General features: G+C 32.6%; 1 protein-coding gene across 1 annotated transcript; it reads left to right on the forward strand.

Annotated features, from left to right (window-relative positions):
* The first annotated feature begins 1,889 nt into the window (after positions 1–1,889).
* LOC107952719 (AT-rich interactive domain-containing protein 1) lies at positions 1,890–5,722 on the forward strand. Its single transcript, XM_016887877.2, has 3 exons — positions 1,890–2,125; positions 2,374–3,882; positions 4,632–5,722. The coding sequence occupies exons 1-3, from the start codon at positions 2,123–2,125 to the stop codon at positions 5,466–5,468; spliced, it is 2,349 nt and encodes a 782-aa protein (XP_016743366.2). The 5' UTR covers positions 1,890–2,122; the 3' UTR covers positions 5,469–5,722.
* Positions 5,723–20,100: the final 14,378 nt, after the last annotated feature.

Raw genomic sequence — 20,100 nt, forward strand, 5'->3', positions numbered from 1 at the left:
AAATAATTGCAATGCATGATACAAGTTGAGAGTGTGTTTGACTAAGGTTATTGATCCAACATATCCAGAAGATATATAATTTGCCTTTATAGGAAAAGATGTCAACTATCTTGTACCAAGATAATGCAACATGTATAGCTCAATTGAAGGGTGGTTACATCAAAGGTGACAGAACGAAAAATATTTCACCAAAATTATTCTTCACCCATGATCTTGAGAAAAGAGGTGATATAAATGTTCAACAAATTCGTTCTAGTAATAATTTAACAAATCTTTTTGGTAAGGCATCGCCAACTTTAACATTTGAAAGACTATTACACAAGATTAGAATGCATCAACTCAAAGATGTAATGTAATGTTGCCATTAGGGAGAGTCTAAAACAAGTTGTACTCTTTTCCTTTAACCAATGTTTTCTCCCATTGGGTTTTTCTAGTAAAGATTTTTAACGAGGTAGCTTGTAGTAGAAGATTGTGTACTCTTTTTCCTTCGTTAGGTTCTTATCCCATAGGGTTTTTCCTAATAGGGTTTTAACGAAAGGACATTATCTACCAATGGATATCCAAGGGGGAGTTTTATGAATATATTATTAAGTAGATGTCCATCAAGATCAAGATAAGTTTTGATGTATTTTAAATTCTAATAGTTATTAGAATTAGATCTCTACTTCATTTAATACTTCTTATGCTTATAAATAAAAACTTTGAAGAAGCATTGTAATCATCCCATTGATCAATAAAATACATTCTTTATTGCTTCCCATATTTTCTTTGTTCATTATTCTCTCTATCTCTCTTTATTTTGTAACAATATTCTCATTTTTAGTCTCTTGATAAATTATATATACATTTAAATATTATATATATTTATAGTTCAATTTTTTAGTTTCTTATTAAATTATATATTATTTTGATAAAAATAAATTATATATTATATATGTATGCAAAAATATCTCAATTACATTCATATAAATATATTTGTTTATATGATTAATAAATTATTAACTTCTAATTTTAAATAATTATTTATTAACCATATAAAATTTTCGGTCAATAATTTAATTTATTAACTTTTAATTTTAAATATAATTGTCGATTGAGTTTTTACTTGATTGGTATGACATTATTGCTAATGCAGGAAGACGTGTGTTCGGGTGCGTTGGAGCACATTATCCTTCTATTTATGCGTTGGAAAAGGGTTATTGGTAGTTTTAAGCATTATGTCAAAAATAGCATTTATAATTAAATCTTATAATGAGATTGTTTAAAAAATAAATAAATATAATTATAGAAAAATTAAAATGGTTAAGATAAAAAAAATAAAAAATAGTTTAAAATATCAAAATTTTTATCAACTGTTACGCACTTGTACAAGTCAGTATTGATCGAAATGAATTGAAACATACCAAAATAACTAAAACACATCGAAATTTTGACCAAATCGAAACATAAATTACTTGATACAAATTTAAGATTAAAACGATATGTACTAACTGGTATGATCTATCCACTACCATCGATTTGACTCCCCTTTTATTTTTGTTTTTTGATATCATTATGAACTCACAAATTGAGAAAGGGAAACTAATAGCTAAACTTCAATCATAAATATTGTTCATAAATTAACTAGTACATAGATTTTATATATTTGAATATCTTTCTTTGAAAAGAAAATATATTTAAATTGTTAAATATTAATGGATGAAAAAGTAATTAAATGAAGAAGGAATCCAAAAGAAAAAATTTATACAAAAGATTTAAATCTCTAAAAAAGTTCTTTATTTAACCATACCAAATGATCCAATCTAAAACCCTGGTTAATAATTAACCTTGTTTAACCAATCATGGTACCCATATAAATTAGATGTTTGGGAAGTATTTTGAAACTCCTTAACACAAACTTCTCTAGTCCCTTTTATTGTTTTTTCTTTATTTTTTTTCAAGTTTTTTTAACTCTCCAAGGCAAAGGAGGGCTTAGCAAAGAACTCAAAAGACAAGGGTAGAAAAGAGGTATTAAGGCAAAAGAGAAGGGGCAAAGGGAAAAAAAAGCCAAGACAGAGAGAAGAGAGTCTCACCGGAACCGTTCCATACCAGACCCCAAAGAAGAAAAAAAGAGAGGAAAATAATGGTATGTTTTCTCTTTTCCATGTGTTTGTTTTTAGAATTGTTGATTAATGTTCTAGGAAAAACGTTTAATGGCAACCTAAAACACAAAACAAATCTTAATCAAAACCCTAGATTAGTCATTTTCCCGCCAAAAAAACCAGACTGTTTTGGCCATAAGAGACCCAGATGCTTAATGGGTATTTTTTTCTTTTTTTTCTTTCTTTTATAACGCTCAAGTATGATTTTTAATTGTTTATTATTTGTTTGTAGGGTTTGAATTCGAAATCAATGCCAGGATTGTCTATTAGAGCTGACGAATCTTCACTAGATTGCAAAAAACCCCCTGAAAATCTCGAGCCAGCTGGTTCTTCGATTGGTTTGGATCCCTTTTCTGAAGGGTCTTTCTTGAAATCTGAACCTGATAAGCTTAGATTTGGGTTTAACAAGTTCCTTGGGTTGTTTTTAAAAGAGATCTGTGCCCAAGGTTGTGTTTGCTCACTCCCTCCAATGGCTGAAGGTGGGCAGCCTGTGGACTGGCTTAAGCTTTTTTTGGTTGTAAGAGAGAAAGGTGGATACAATGCTGTTTCAGAAAGTGGGTTATGGGATTCAGTTGCCACAGAATCTGGGTTGGGTTTAAATGTAGCGTCATTGGTTAAGTTGGTATATCTTAAGTACTTAGTTTCATTAGAGAGATGGTTGGAGAGAATTGTTCAAAGTGAGGACTTGAAGAGTGAATCACATTATACTGGTAATTTGGTGGAGATGGGAATTGAGCTTAAAAGGTTTTTATCGGAGTCAAAGAAAATTGCGGAGTTTTCTCAAGTGGAAGAGAGTGTAGTGGCAGGGTCGGGTGGAGGAGAAAAATTTGTAAATGGCGAACAATCTATGGATATTGATATAACCAAGGATTTTTTAGATTACAACGAAGTGGAAAAATTACGAAATGATGATGACTTAAAGAGTGTGGTGGTTGATTCAGACGGTGAAAAAAAGTTCATTAATGTTGATGAATATGTACATACGCCTTCAGATTTGGTGAAAAGTGCAGGTAACTCTACCGATGTAGAGAAATTTTGTAATGAGGATGAGGTGAAAAGTGCAATTATGGAGGATTCTGTTGAATGTAAGAAATGCACACATAGTGATTATGATGTTGTGAAGTTGGATTCAAGTGACATTAAGGAAAAATTGTCTTCAAATAAGAGGAAGAGGGATTCAAGTGCAATTATGGAGGATTCTGTTGAATGTAAGAAATGCACACATTGTGATGATGATGTTGTGAAGTTGGATTCAAGTGACATTAAGGAAAAATTGTCTTCAAATAAGAGGAAGAGGGATTCAAGTGCAATTATGGAGGATTCTGTTGAATGTAAGAAATGCACACATAGTGATGATGATGTTGTGAAGTTGGATTCAAGTGACATTAAGGAAAAATTGTCTTCAAATAAGAGGAAGAGGGATTCAAGTGCAATTATGGAGGATTCTGTTGAATGTAAGAAATACACACATAGTGATGATGATGTTGTGAAGTTGGATTCAAGTGACATTAAGGAAAACTTTTCTTCAAATAAGAGGAAGCTGGATTCTATGTGGGGAATGCTTAATTGGGTTAAAGAGGTTGCGATGGATCCATGTGATCTGGTGGTTGGTTCATTACCGGAGAGCTCAGAGTGGAAGTCTTATGGTAGTGAGGAACTTTGGAAGCAGATTTTATTGTTTCGAGTAGCTGCCTTTCACAGAAAGGATGATCATTCAAGTTCTGACCAGTCAAAACGGCAGGTATATCTAAGTCATTAATTCAAGTAGGAGGTCAATGTTTATATTAGTTATTACACGTGTCTTTGCAAGTTTATTTTTAATATTGTCATATATCTCTTGGGCATTTTATTTTATTCTTGAATTTGTTATTCTATGATGGTAGTCTGCTTGAAAATGCTCCATTGTGCACTTTTCTCTTTCCTTATGAAAAATAACATAGGTTGCATTGCAACCATCTTGGTGTTGGAAATTGCTGGAACCATTAAAATATTATCAAATTCTTCGCATGCTTGCCCTTAGATATGGTTTTTATGCAAGTCATATTTCATTTTATTCATTTAGGACTGGATCAAATATTTGGTCTAAATTTTATTCATTAAAATATTTCATTTTATTCTTTATGCCCCTGCTTATGCCCTTTATTTGGTCTAAATTTCCAATGCTTCAACTCATTACATGCATCATATATTCTCAAAGAATGTCAGCGTGAAAATAATATATGGGAAATCTCAAGATATCTTAAATGGAATGTAATGGCTTAGTAGATCCGGTTGTGGAAAAAAGCATTGTTGTCGCTGTAGTTTAGAGGGTTATATATTTATTACTTTTCCTGATACCTAACTAAATATTTTTGTTGGGTGTATATTGTTGCTTTTACTTGAATGAGAATTTCTAGGTTACCGATACATTTATTTCACTATATGCCTCTTATTCTGTTCTGTTTTTTTTTGTTAGTTTATAATATAATAATTGCTTGTTCACACTTGTAGAAAACTCAGAAGATGCATCCTTGCATGTATGATGATAACACTAAAATTGGGTACAATCTCAGAGAAAGGTTGAGTTGCACCAAGAAGCTCCTTTTTGGGAGAACAGATGCAAAGGAACAGAATTGGTCACAGTCCTCAGGGAATCACAGTGACTTCAATGGAACCTGTGACTCTGTGACTCCAGGTTCTGTTTTTGACTATGAAGCTGACATTCAAGTTCCTATTGGGCCACAGTTTCAGTTTGAGGTACCAGTCTGGACGGGAGTAGCTTCAGGAAGTGATGCAAAATGGTTGGGAACTCGTTTTTGGCCATTGGAGAAAAAGGAAAACAGGTTCTTGATCGAAAGAGATCGGATTGGAAAGGGAAGACAAGATTCATGTGGTTGCCAAGTCCAAGGTTCTCTACAATGTGTAAAATTTCATGTTGCTGAGAAAAGATCAAAGCTTAAGCTTGAGCTGGGTCCAGCTTTCAAGAAGTTGAAATTTGATAAGATGGGTGAAGACGTTGCATCTGCTTGGAAGGAAGGGGAACAGAAGATGTTTTCGAATATAGTGAAGTCAAATCCTTCGTCACAACAGAAATGTTTCTGGGATGAGATCTGCAAACATTTTCGTAACAAAAGTAGGGAAGAACTTGTTTGCTATTACTACAATGTCTTTCTTTTGCAGCGTAGAGCATACCAGAATCGGGTCACTCCAAGCAACATTGACAGTGATGATGAACCTGAATCTGAATTAGTTGCTAAAGGCATTGGGCAGGAAGCAATTAAGCCATATACCTCCATCTTAATATCTCCAAAGAAGTCGCAGAAAAAATCAAGATACTCTTCCAAGTAAATAAGGAACCCATTGAAAAAGGATGCAAAGTTTTGTTAGCTCTTTCGAGGTTTCAATTAAAATAGAGACATTCTGCTTGGTGTACCTTTGAAAAGTGAGTTTTGGCGGCCCAAGATTTTGTTTTGAGGGGTTGTTTGGAGCGAAGACACCTCTGGTCTCAAGCGCCTTCCTTGGTTAATGCTTTTTTCAGTTTTTGAGGTATATTCATGTTCATTTTTCATAACTAACATCAATTAAATACAGGTATTTTGGCATATCCTTTTTTTCTTCTTAATTGGGTTTTTGACAGTTAAGCAATAGCCTGTGGGATGGATAAAAGGAACCCCCCCAACCAAAAATTAGAGTAATGACAATTTAAAGGAAGGCTGTCTCAGCTGCTAGAGCATATATGGTTTTGAGTAATACATAATGTTCTTTTTATTCATAGGCTAAATGCAAATCAAGGGGCTGAATAGTTTCCATGGTAACAAATTTGGATATTAAGTGAGCAATAATTGAAGAAATAATTTTGTTCATGCTTTACTAGAATGTGATAAAAAAAGGATAATTGATAATGACATTAATTATTGTGAACTATTTCTATAGTTTTTGGATAAATTATTGTTAATTATTAAGTTAGAAAAAAAATTAATTTTTATATTTTGCAAGAGAGTAAATAAAGATAATTTAATAGCATTCAATGATATGATAGAATAAAAAGGAGTGAACGTTTTAGTTTTAGTTGTCACTCAACTTATAATTTTTTTCTTTATCAAAATCTAATTTGTTGGTTATAAGTATTGATGTTGATGTGAGTTTTTTTTTATTAGTCTAATAATAAATTTTATCCTCTAATGTTTATATATTTTATCAATTAAATTTTAAATATAAAAAAATTAACGAATTTATAAAATTTATTATTTTAATCCAAATTTTAAAAGAATTAAATAAATTTAGCCTTCAACATTTATAAAATAACAAAATTTTTTTATTTTTGAAAATTTTGTAAATGTAATGCTTTCCAAATTAATAAAATTATTTTTAAAAATTTACAAAATTAAAGAAAATCAAAATTTATCATTTTGTTAACGTTGAAGATTAAATTTATTAAATTTTAACGTTAATTTACACCTCGAACTAAAACATTAAGCTTTATATGTCACAATTTCATCCATAACAAAGCTAAAGGAAAGTTCTCAAGAGTTGGTTAATTTAATTGGTTTCTTCTTTCTAAGTCACATCCAAATATTTCTTTCTTGAGTCAAATAAATTGAATTCGATTATTCTTCCATTTCCTCCACTTCAATCTTTATTATTTGGTATTAAATTTAGACGTTTTAAGTGTTTTTTTTCTTCTTATAAATTGATTTTCAATAAACAAACTCAAAATAGTTTTTTTTTCTCTAACCTAGAAAGTTCGTCAAATTTTGTTTTAGAGGGTAAACGTTTTCCAAACAATCTAAAATTTTACATTCTGATTCTTAGGACTCTCTTAGAATATAAGAAATATTTTCCAAAAAAAAAAGTGATCGAAAAGTGCAAAAACAAAAAAAAATTGAAAAAAAAGAACAATAAAGAAAATATTGTGGGTTTAATTTTGTGCTGAAATTTTCCAGATTAGATCTACATTATTTGAGGAGACTACAATTTAAATTTCGTGTTTTTTGGAAATGGTGAACACCTCAAACAAAAAATTCAAGTTGTTTTTCATTTTTCTAGTTTTCAGTTGAGTAGGTTTTTTTTTTCTTTTTTTTTTTATTTGAGCATTAGAGTTTCTTTTGTTTTAGCTTTTCTTATTCTATTATGCATTCTAACACATTTTTGTTTCTTGTGTTAATAGATACGAAAAGAGTTGCCTCTCTTTTCTTTGCACAACTTATTTCCTTGAGAGTTGAGTTTTTCTTTGGCTTCTTAGAGCATTAGGTCAACTTTGTTAAAGAGTGATCTCACATTTTTTAAATATTATTGAGTTTGATTGCTATTTAAAAGTTACAAGTGAGACAATCTTAACTTCTTTTCTTTGTCTCTTAGAGTTTATCTTTTTTATTAAGAGTGTATAACGACGATGTTTAATTTTATTTAATCAATTTTGTTTTGAGTGTTTTTTATTTCAGCCTCTAATAATGGTATGTACACATAATAAGGATGAAGAGTATGACCTATATATGGTTACCATGGACCAACTTACAGTACTATTCAACTAACTTTGGAAAGATTTCAAAGAGGCATAAGAGCGCTTGGAAAATAAGTTCGACACAATGCAAACTCAAGTCATTCATCATGAGGCGATTTAACAAAATTTCAGGAAAACTCTAGCTCAAATGGAAACTAACAATGATAAACATTGGGCAAGACATAGATATCATATTTGTAAAAAAACCAACACGAACATGTTTCCAATGTCGTTTAACCTTCTATTGAACATGGGCTTGTCAAGAAAGACATTGGTATAAAAAACATAATATTTTTTACGAGCTTAGACGACTTATGACAGAACAAAGAGAACGAGCTAGGAAGTGCATGTGGTGTAATGCAAAGGATCACAAAGCCTTTAAATTTCCAACATATTCATTTAATAAAACATCCTTACAAGTTGAGGAACGTAAGTATGACACTAAGTTTATTGAGGAGTCTTTGTCTACTGTTATCAGTGACGATGATGATATAGATGAGCAAGAAACTTCAAGTGACACCGTTTGTAAATACAGTAAGTGAGATTTTGTGCCTCTTTTTGAGCCTATATCTAACATTACACCTTATTTCAAAGTTGATAGTAATAATGCGAACTATGATGATAGTGGTAGTGATAGTGAACTTTGTGAACCGAAAAAAGTTAATAGTAAGAATTATTTTCTAGAGTCTATGAATTTGGACGATTTAGACCTTAATTATACTCCTAATGAGTTATATTATGGTGAATTCAATTTAAAATTTTTTTGAGAGGGGTTAAAGGGAAGTGAGGATGATTCATGTAAAAAGATTGAGAGACGAGACCTTGAGAGATAAAAGTCAATTTAATGGTCCAATTTTGGTGAGTGAAAATTCTTATGAGGTAAAATTAAAGAGTTCAATTCACATTGAAAAAGAGAATGGAAGAAAGAGAGAACCTATCTAAAAGAAAGGAATGATTATGTTTTCACTAACCCTAAATTGAATTTGTCTAGTGGACTTGTTCCATTCTTTCAGGAATTTGTTGATCCTTTGCGAGGAGCTCTATTAAATCATTCCATCTATGATAAATATTTTTTCTTATTCAACCAAAGACAATATTTGAGGATAAATCTTTTCGTAGAAAGGGAGAATGATACATACGCGGACATGGTGAAATTTATTAAATCTCATTCACCGAAGTTGCCAATTTTCAAGTTTGGGAAATTATTAGACTTGTGACAAATTTTTGGATGAGATCCAGACATTTCTGGGTTGATATGTCTCATGGCATTCGAATATCTATCTCTTATCTTTGAAACACACTTTGAATCACCCAATTTTGAGTTCAGGAGCTCAAGTTATGACTGTTTTAGTGAAAATTAGGCGAGTAAAATTTCTGGACGGGATTATGATGGGAATTACAAGTTTTGAGCTTTTAATTCGAGTTTAAATCATGTTGGGTTCAGTTTTTAAGCTTAATTTTTTGTTATCTATGAGCACAATATTGTATTTATTAGGTTTTATTAGTTTATTATTTATTTATTTCGAATTTTGGATATTGTTTAAGTATTTTAAGTTGTTTAGGAGTTTTTGTTTCTTAGTCAAATAAAAAAGTTTAGTTTTCTAAAACTACTTCTTCTTTAAATTAATTAGAGTTTCAGTATACTTTATATTTCTATTTAGATGTACTTAGCTAGCCTATATAAAGGTTTCTTCATTGTTCATTAGGGAGAATAGTTTTCATTAATAAAGTTTTCAACTCTGGAAGTTTGTTTCCTTAGGCAAGATTTCTTTCTTGTGATTTTTAGAAGTAGTTTTGTTCTCGATTTTCTTCAAGTAGTCATGAAAATTCATTATTCGCCCTTCAATTTGCCAAGGATTATTTCTTGGAAGGTTGATTAGAGCCATTAATTGAGTTTGTTAGGATTTATATCTCAAATGGTTCAATTAGACATTTATCCTCCTATTTATTTTATCCATCGGTTTACCGTTTCATCTTCCACTTTGCTTTAATCTATCTTTTCGCTAATTAGTTATTATTTTGAATATTTATCATTTATTTTTTAAATTTTTCTTATTTTCTTTGTTATTTTCTAAATTTGTTTGGTTTCTTGCTTTCAGGTCACATCCAAATCTTTCCTTCTTGAGTCAAACAACTTGAATTCGATCCTTCTTCCGCTTCCTCCGCTTTAATCCTTATCATTTGGTATCAGCTTCAGACATTTTAGGTGTTCTTTGTGTTCTTATAAACTGATTTCTAGTAAACAATCTCAAAATAGTTTTTTTTTCTTTTACCCAAAAAGTTTTTCAAAAAAAATATTTTTTAGTGGGTAAATATTTGTCAAACGATCATAAATTTTACATTTTGATTCTTCACTCTCTTAGAATATAAAAAAATATTTCCCCAAAAAAGTGATCGAAAAGTGTAAAAACAAAAAAAATGAAAAAAGAAAAATAAAAAAATATTCTGTAGGTTGAATTTTGTGTCGAAATTTTCCAGATCAGATCTACATTATTTGAGAAGACTCCACGTTAAATTTCGTGATTTTTGGAAATAGTGAACACCTCGAACAAAAAAATTCAAGTTGTTTTCCATTATTTTGGGTTTTTGGTTGGGTAGTTTTTTTATTCAAGTATTAGGGTTTCTTTTGTTTTAGATTTTCTTTTTCTATTACACATTCTAACACATTTTCGTTTCTTGTGTTAATAGGTACAAACCTCTCCTTTCTCTACGCAACTTACTTTCTTTAGACTTAAGTTTTTCTTTGGCTTAATAGAGCCTTAGGTCAACTTTGTTAGAGAAAGATTCCATATCTTTTTGAATATTATTGAGTTTGATTTCTCTTTAAAAGTTACAAGCAAGACAATCTTAACTTCTTTTCTTTGTCTCTTAAAGTTTATCTTTTTTATTGCGAGTGTATAATGATGATGTTTAATTTTCTTTGATCAATTTTGTTTTGAGTGCTTTTTCATTTCAGCCTCAAATAATAGTATGAACACATAGTAAGGACGAAAAGTATGATCCATCCATGGTTACCGTGGACCAAGTTATAGCACTATTCGACAAACTTCAGGAAGATTCCGAAGAGGCACAAGAGCATTTGGAAAATAAGTTCGATACAATGCAAACTCATGTCCTTCATCACGAGGCGGTTCAATAAAAGTTTAGTCAAACTTTGTCTCAGATGGAAACTAACAATGATAAACATTGGGCAAGACATAAATGTCATATTTCTAAAAAAAAACCTGCACGGACATGTTGTTTCGAATGTCGTTCAACCTTTTATTGTTTATGGACTTGTCAAGAAAGACGTGGGTACAAAAAACATAATATTTTCAACAAGCTTAAACGACTTATGGCATAACAAAGAGAACGAGCTAGCAAGTGAATCTGGTTTAATGCGAAGGATCACAAAGCATTTGAATGTCCAACATATTCATTTAGGAAAACATACTTGCAAGCCGAGGAACATAAATATGAAACAGAACCTATTGAGGAGTCTTCATCTACTGCTATCAATGACTATGATGATATAGATGGGCGAGAAACTTCAAGTGACACCATTTGTAAAGAAAATAAATGTGATTTTTTTCCTATTGTTGAGTTTATATCTAACATTACACCTTATTTCAAAGTTGATAGTAATAATGTGAACTATGATGATAGTGTTAGTGATAGTGAACTTTGTGAACTGGAAAAAGTTGATAGTAAGAATTGTTTCCTAGAGTCTATGAATTTGGACGATTTAGACCTTAACTCTCCTCCAAAAGAGTTGTATTATGATGACTTCAATTTACAAAATTTTTGTGAAGGGTTAAAGGGAAGTGAGGATGATTCATGTAAAAAGACTGAGAGACAAGAGACCTTAAGTGATAAAAGTCAATTTAATGGTCCAATTTTGGTGAGTGAAAATTCCTAGAAAGTAAAATTAAAGAGTTCAATTCATATTGAAAAATAGAATGGAAAGAAAGAGTGAATGTATCTGAAAGAAAGGAATTATTATGTTTTCAGTAGCCCAAACTTGTTATCAAGAAGACTTATTCCATTCTTTCAAGAATTTGTTGATCCTTTGTGAGGAGCTTTCTGTTAAATCATTCCACCTATGATAGAGATTCTTTCTTATTCAATCAAAGACAAGTTTTGAGGATGAATCTTTTTGTGGGAAGCAGGGAATGATACATGTATGGATGGGGTTTTAAGATATATCTCTTAGCTTCGAAACACACTATGAATCACCCGATTTCGAGTTCGAGAGATGAAGTTATGATTGTTCTAGTGAAGACTGTGCGAGCAAAATTTCTGAACTAGATTATGACGGGAATTACGAGTTTCGGGCTTTTAATTCAAGTTTAAATCATACTTGGTTCGATTTTTAAGCTTAATTTTTGTTATATATGAGCCCACTATTGTATTTATTAGGTTTTATTATTTTTTTATTCCGAATTTTGGATATTGTTTAAGTATTTTAAGTTGTTTAGGAGTATTTGTTTCTTAGTCAAACAAGAATTCTTAGTTAAATAAGAAAGTTTAGTTTAAAACTACTTCTTATTTAGATTAATTAGAGTTTCAGTATACTTTATAATTTTAGTTGGATGTACTTTACTAACCTAGATAAAGGTTTCTTCATTGTTCATTGGGGAGAAACTTGTTTTCGTTAATAAAGTTTTTAACTCTGGGAGTTTATTTCTTCGTGCAAGATTTCTTTCTTATGATTTTTAAAAGTAGTTTTCTTCTTGATTTTCTTCAAGTAGTTGTAGGAATTCATTCTTCATCATTCAATTTGCCAAGAATTGTTTCTTGGAGGGTTGATTCGAGCCATTAATTGAGTTTGTTGGGATTTATATCTCAAAGGGCTCAATTGGACATTTATCCTTCTATCCATCATATCCATCAGTTTATTCAGTCCATATTCCATTTTTAAATTTCATCTATTTATTTATTATTTTGAATTTTTATTCTTAGTTTTTCAATTTCTTCTTTTAGTGTTTTTGTTTTAGTTAATTTCTAAATTTATTTATTTATTCTTTCAGGTCACCTTCAAATCTTTCCTTCTTGAGTCAAACAACTTGAATTTGATCCTTCTTCTGCTTCCTCCACTTCAATCTGTATCAAAGGAGTTCACCAATGTTTCTACATTGTAATATAAGCCAAAAGATGTGGTAAGGAGATTTGACAGATTCATTGAAAGTCATGTTCGTCAGTTTATTTAGTGAGCTAGGGGTTCTCTAGTCTATTTGGCGAGCTAGGGTTCGCTAGTTTGTTTGGCGAACTGGTGGTTCGCCATGTAAGTTGTGAACTGGGGGTTCACCAAAGTTAAAGTCAGACTCAAATTAGGAAATCAAGATATGGTGTATCTAGTAATACTTTTTGTGCAAGTAAAACCTTTCCTATGTCAAGTAGGGTATCCTAAGATTTCTAGGACACTTAGCGCCTATAAATACGACCCTTATTTCGTGAAAATTATCTCATTGAATATTCTATCATCAAATCTCTATTCTAAACCAAGTTTGTAGCAACCAAGGTAAGTCTCTATCCTGTTAGGTGATTGTCTAGAAAGTTAAGTTCACTTGCATATCTGAATTCTGAAAGTTTTGTCTGCTTAGTAATCCATGTGTTTGTTTATATTGCAAACTAGCCGGACCATCTAATAGTAAGGAATAAAGACAAAGCCAACAAAGCCAAACTTTTTTAAATTATTAGCTTTATCAGTGAGTGGTTAAGAATTGCCATAATTATGCTAACTAATATGTTTTTCAGTATGAATGCTTAAAGGTTAGTATCTTAGGTATGAACTATGATGGTTTCTGAGAACTTTTTTTTAAAACTAAGTTTCAAGAGTAAGTTTTCTATGAAACTCTATTTTCAAGTTTTAAGACTCTGTTTTCAAGAATACGTTTTTAAGTTATGCTTTAAAGATATGTTTTATGCGAGCTCCTAAGCAAGCCTCTGTTGTAAGATTTTTTTATATTCCAGTTTTCCAAATTATGTTTTTCACAAGCTTCTTGTGCGAGCTCTATTTGATAAGTTTCTATGCGTGCTCCTTAGTAAGCCCTTACATTGGATATAATGGCATGCTATAAGATTGTGAGTACACACCACAAATTTTCTGTGTTCCGGGCGTTGAGGCCCTGGGACATGTGGAGAGATAAGGGAATGTTGAACTATGCTCCATTCACTGGGACATGTTAGTGTATAGGAGAGTGTGTAAGGCCCTTAACCCGTATCTGTCACTAGAATAGGGTTATGAAGCATTACCGGACTAATCTTATAAACAATCGTACAATTCAAATTACAATTCTCATATCAATTAAAAACCATACAAATACAATCATATAGTCCCTAATACGAGCTCTCAAGGCCCAAATCAAACATTAGAAGTGGTTCGGGACTAAATCAAGAACTTAGGAAAATTTTTAGAAAACATAGAAAATTTTCAAAGTACAGAGGACACATGCTCGTGTGGTCCAGCTATGTGTCTTACATGGCCAAAGACACACCCGTGTCACAGGCCATGTGGGCATTTGAAATGGGATCACGTGGCTGTGTCCCATTCCATGCCTGACCCCGTATAACTCCCTAACTTGGGTCACACGGCCAACCATATGCCTGTGTGACTAGCCCGTGTACCCTTTGAAATGGCCTCACACGCCCGTGTGCCAGACCGTGTGCTAGTGTAATAGCCCGGTTTTAGACCCTAGTCGGAATAGTGGTTTTGGGACAACAAATTCAAGTCAAAAATATTTAAATATTATTTTCTATGTTTATATTATATGAATTGATATATGTGAAAATTTCGTGATTTAATTTTATCGTTTGCATGTTCGATTTGTGAAAAAATGACTTAATCGTGTAAAATGTAAAAGTGGCTAGCTATTTGTTAAAAGTGCTCAATTGCTATGGTTTATTAAAGGTGAGGTCCTTATGTTGTAAATGGACCATTGGTTTAATGAATGGACAAGAATGGGCAATAGTTAGTGGGATTTTAATGCAATTAAAAAGGTTGAATATGGTATTTGTTAATTAAGTTAATGTTTAATAAAAACAAAAATTAAATTATGTTTCATTCATCTTGTTTTAACCAATTGAAAGAAAAAAAATAAGGGTTTTGAGCTTTCATACATTCGGCCTTCATCCAAGCTTGATTAAAGGTTCATTTTTGTTCGATTTTTGATGATTTTTACGTTTTTGTGATTGTTGCTTTATGTTCTATCAAGCCCATGCCTAAATTTCTGATTTTGATTATCATTTTGAAAGATGCCATTGATGAATTCATGTGTTTTATGATGGATTATGAAAGCTTGGTGCTTGATACACATGTTTTGTAAAGTGATTTTTGAGTAAAAATGCATATTAGGGATTAAATTGAGAAAAGTGGAAATTGAGGGGTTGAAATGTAAAATAAATGATAAATATGGGCTGATAAGGACCATAGGAAAATTCGTCTATGTATGGGTTTGTTGAAATTAGGTGTATTTTGTGAAATTGTGAAAGTGTTAAAATGTGAAAATGTGAGGGCTAATTTGTAAAATGCCTTAAATATGTGTAAATGGATTGAATTGAATGATTATTTTGAATAAAAGGGTTAATTTTGAATACATATAGATCAAGAAAAGAGGAATTCGGATTTAGATTAAGGGAAATCGAAGATTATCGAGTAAACGAATTGAATCGTCAATTCTGAGTACGAGTTAAGTTCGTACGTGATAAATGATGTTACAATTTGAGTTTTAATGCTTTGATAATGCATAAATTGTATATATATTTGATTATGTTAGGCACTAAGTGTGTGATGTAAAATAGCTTCGGCTATAAAATGCACTAAGTGTGCGGATTGGAATAGCTTTGGCTATATGATGCACTAAGTGTGCGATACCGAGATAGTTTTGACTTATTTGAGATGACATTAAGTGTGCGAGATCGTTACAACTTTGGCTAACTATTAATGCATTAAGTCTGCAAGCTTTTAAAGCATGGAAAGACTTCCAAATGAATTAACGTATTTGAACGAGAGTTGAGAATGAAATGAATAAATACTGGAAAGCTCAAGTATGTATGATACCTATGTGGTAAATGATACTATGTGAATAAATCTTCATAAATTTGTATGAACATATCAATTGTGATGGAATAAAATTGATGGATGATTTATGAATTACTAAGTGTTTAATAGCTGATGTTTCGTATTATATAAACTATTGATTATATTTGGTGCGAACTTACTAAGCTTCAAAGCTTATTATGTGAAATGTTCTCTGTTTCATAGTATTATAAAGCTAGCTCAGATCCAGGGATCGTCAGCGACTCATTCACACTAAAGGACATCTATTTTGGTACCATTTTGAGAGTTATATATATGGTATATAACATGTATAAGCTAGAGTTATTTTGGTATGTTTTGTGTTGTGATTATAGCCATGAGACTTGGCTTGTAAATGTTGTTTTGTATGGCCTATTAATTTGGCCAAAATGGTGTGTTTGATAAGTAAGTTATATGATGCATATATTGCTTATGTGATGGATTAGTTATGAAATATTGAAATGGTAAATTTTGTGATACGAAATGGGTGATAAGATAATGAGTTTATGCACTTGAAATTTAGGTAAGCTATGATGATTTTGGTATACTTTGGTTGTGAAATTGAGTAGTGAATTGGATGGTATTTGAATGGCATGACATATGTACAAATTGGTTGATTTGGTTGGCTATGAATGTATGCAAATGATGCTAAAATGTTATGGTTTTGGAGTGCTTGAGATAGGTGGAAATGTGGCTTAAACCAAGCCTAATTTCACCCCACACGGATGAGCACACGGGGGTGTGTCTCGATCGTGTGTCTGCTGTCATTTAGTTATTCAAGTTAGTCTTGAGCATGGCCTAGACACACGGACGTGTCTGGTGCCTGTGTGAGGCACACAGCCTTGGTACATGGGCGTGTGTGGCCATTTCTAAGGGTACACGGGCTAGACACACGGGCGTGTGGTTAGCTGTGTGACCTAAGTCAATTTCGTCCACGGCCAAGGCACATGGGCATGTTTTGTGGCCATGTGGATAAGTCAATATGTATGTCTTGTTTTGCCACGGCTTAGATACATAAGCGTGTGTAGGCCGTCTGAGACACACAGCTTGCTCACACAGGTGTGTGACCTGTATAACTTTGAAAAATGTTTAAGTTTTGAAAAATTTTGTATACGTCCGGTTTAGTCCCGATCCCTTTCTAAAGCATGTTTAAGGTCTCATTAACCTATGTAAGGGACTCTGTATTGATGTATGACTATGATGTTATGATGATTATGAAATGAATATGAAATGTTTTGATTTGTCCGGTAATACCTTTAACCCTAATTCGGTAATGATACGGGTTTAGGGTGTTACATTTAATTGGTATCAGAGCTATAGTTTAGTCAATTTTAGGACTAAATTAGAGCATGAGAGTCTAATTATACATGCTATATCTATGAATTGCGATAGTGTGATGATTCCTGACAGTTAAATGTGTTTTTCATATAGCAAATGGATCTCGAATGAGGGATAGCTGATGATGTTGAGAGCAATGCGCTCGTTCTCGCTCAAGGCGCAGCGCCGACCAAAGTTAGGCCGATATCTAGTAGTCAGGGAGGAGAGGCTAAGCAAGCCTTCTTCCAAATCATGACTGAGTGGTTCACGAAATTCTTTCGAATGAATTCAGCTGCTCAACAACCTCCACCCCCACCTGTTCCTCAACAAGTTCCGGTTGTGCCACCAGTAATAGATTTGATTTGATTGAGTAAGCCACCTGTTGATAAGATTTGTAAGCACGAGGCTAAAGAGTTTTGGGCTACAGTTGATAATGTTGCCGAGAAGGTTGAGTTTTGGCTTTAGAATACTATTCGAGTATTCAATGAATTGTCCTGTACTCTAGAAGAATGTATCAAATGCGTAGTATCTTTACTTAGAGATAATGCATATCACTGGTGGAAAATGTTGACGTCGGTTGTTCTTAAAGAACGAGTTACCTGGGAATTCTTTCAGATCGAGTTTCGAAAGAAGTATATAAGTCAAAGATTTCTCGATCAGAAAAATAAAGAGTTTCTAGAGTTAAAACAAGGTCAGATATCCGTTACTGAATACGGAAGAGAATTTGTACGTTTGAGCAAGTATGCTCGAGAATACGTGTCTACTGAAGAGATCATGTGTAAAAGATTTGTTGATGGATTGAATTAAGATATAAAACTATTAGTCGGGATACTTGAACTGAAAGAATTCGTAGTACTGGTTGAGAGGGCTTGTAAAGCTGAAAATCTTAGTTAAGAAAAGAGAAAAGCTAATTCAGAGGCTAGAGATTCGAGAAAGTGATTGATGAATAAATCTTATCATTTTTCATCGAAGAAATCAAGAGATTACTTTAATCGATCAACAACTTCAATGGGATATCAGAGTAGAGATCGCGGGAAGTAATATACTAATCCTAAAGCTCAAACCACATTGGTATCAAGCGTTGGTATCATAAAAGATGTTAAGCCTGAGTGTCAACAATGTGAAAGACGACATTTTGGTGATTGCTGGGGAAAAAGTAATAACCAAGCTTGTTATAGTTATGGTTCACGAGATCATTTTATAAAAGATTGCCTAGAGTTAGCCAAAAAAGATAATGTTTAGAATACGAGGCCGAGTAACACTGCAGCTAGAGGTAGACCATCGAGAAACACGGGAAATGTGAAGTGGTGATAGAGGTGTCATGCGAGACACTGTAGCAAGATCTGATGCTAGAGCACTTGCACGAGCCTACGCTATTCGAGCACGTGAAGAAGTGTCATATCCAGATGTTATAATCGGTACTTTTACTCTCTATAATACTAAAGTTATTGCATTGATAGATCTAGGGTCTACTTATTTGTAAATATATATGTGAATTTAGTATCTAGTAAGACTTTGCCTGTAGAGTCTACTTAAATTGTAATTAGAGTATCAAACCCCTTAAGCAAGTGTGTATTGGTTGATAAAGTGTGCAAGGATTGTCCATTGATGATTCGGGAAAATTATTTTCTAGCCGATTTGATGTTGTTACCATTTGGTAAGTTTGATATAATCCTGGGTTTGGATTGGTTAACGTTGCATGATGCTATTGTGAATTGCAAACAGAAGATGATTGATTTGAGATGTCAGAGTAACGAGATTATCCGAATTGAATCAGATGATTTGAATGGATTGCCAGCAGTGATTTCAATGATGTTAGCTCAGAAATATGTAAGAAAGGGTTGTGAAGCTTATGTGCTTGACACGAAAGTGGCTGAAAAGAAGATTGAATCAGTGCCAGTTCTATGTGATTACCCAGATGTGTTTCCTGAAGAGTTACCGGGTTTACCATCAATCCAAGAGGTTGAATTTGGTATTGAGTTAGTGCCTGGAACAACTCCGATATCGATAGCTTCGTACCGAATGGCTCCGATAGAGTTAAAAAAGTTGAAAGCTCAATTGCAAAAATTGACTGATAGAGGTTTCGCACGACTGAGTAATTCTCCCTGGGGTGCACCGGTTTTGTTTGTGAAAAAGAAAGACGGAACTATGAGAATGTGCATCGATTATCGACAACTCAATAAAGTGACGATCAAGAACAAATATCCTTTACCATGGATAGATGATTTATTTGTTTAGCTAAAAGGAGCTACGGTGTTTTCAAAGATAGATCTGAGATCAGGTCACTATCAGTTGCGAGGAAAAGATTCAGACATTTCGAAAACTGCTTTCTGAACAACTTTACTTATCTCATTCATTTCATCAAACAAGTCATGCACACAGTATCTCATGAGGGTCAAACAAACATGAATAAGTATGTCACAATTAAATCTTTTATCTCACACATCACCATATACATATCATTCCAGTCATATAAATCAAACCAATCAATTTAACACATTTACTTGGGCTCTATGAGTTTGTCATTTGCAATTATTCAAACAAGTATACATAGGCATTTATCCCATCAATACTTTCAATATGTTACCTAAACACATGCATCCGTTCAAATAAATCAATCATAGATGAGCTCATTACGATATAATATTTTATCTCATTTCATTTAATCAAGTACACTAAGTGTACAACTTCATATGAATCATTGAACAAGCATGAACACTTATCACAACATGAACTTCTATCTCACATGTTATCACGTATATCAGGAACTTATATTCAGAATTTTTTGAATCCAGACTTATCATGACTATACTTTACCCGAATACCTTAGCATCGCATTTAACATGGTCGGTGTAGCTCGGTTTGAGAGTATCTCTATCCAAACAAGATGGTTCTCATTCACGTCGGAAGACATCACACTATCACAAATTTGTGGCATGTATAGCTAGACTCTCACACATGCTAGGTTAGTTTGAGAACCGACTAAACCATAGCTCTGATACCACTAAATGTAATACCCCTTACCCATGTCCGACACCGGAGCAGGGTACAAGGTATTACTGGGCTTAAACATTCACAAACATGCGAAACTGGGCCACAAGATTTCT

Source organism: Gossypium hirsutum, chromosome A07 (genome assembly GCF_007990345.1).
Source record: "Gossypium hirsutum isolate 1008001.06 chromosome A07, Gossypium_hirsutum_v2.1, whole genome shotgun sequence".
Taxonomy (NCBI): Eukaryota; Viridiplantae; Streptophyta; class Magnoliopsida; order Malvales; family Malvaceae; genus Gossypium; species Gossypium hirsutum.

Coding starts and splice junctions, on each gene's coding strand:
- LOC107952719 (XM_016887877.2), top strand. Junction 3,883..4,631: donor CTGACCAGTCAAAACGGCAG/GTATATCTAAGT, acceptor TCACACTTGTAG/AAAACTCAGAAGATGCATCC.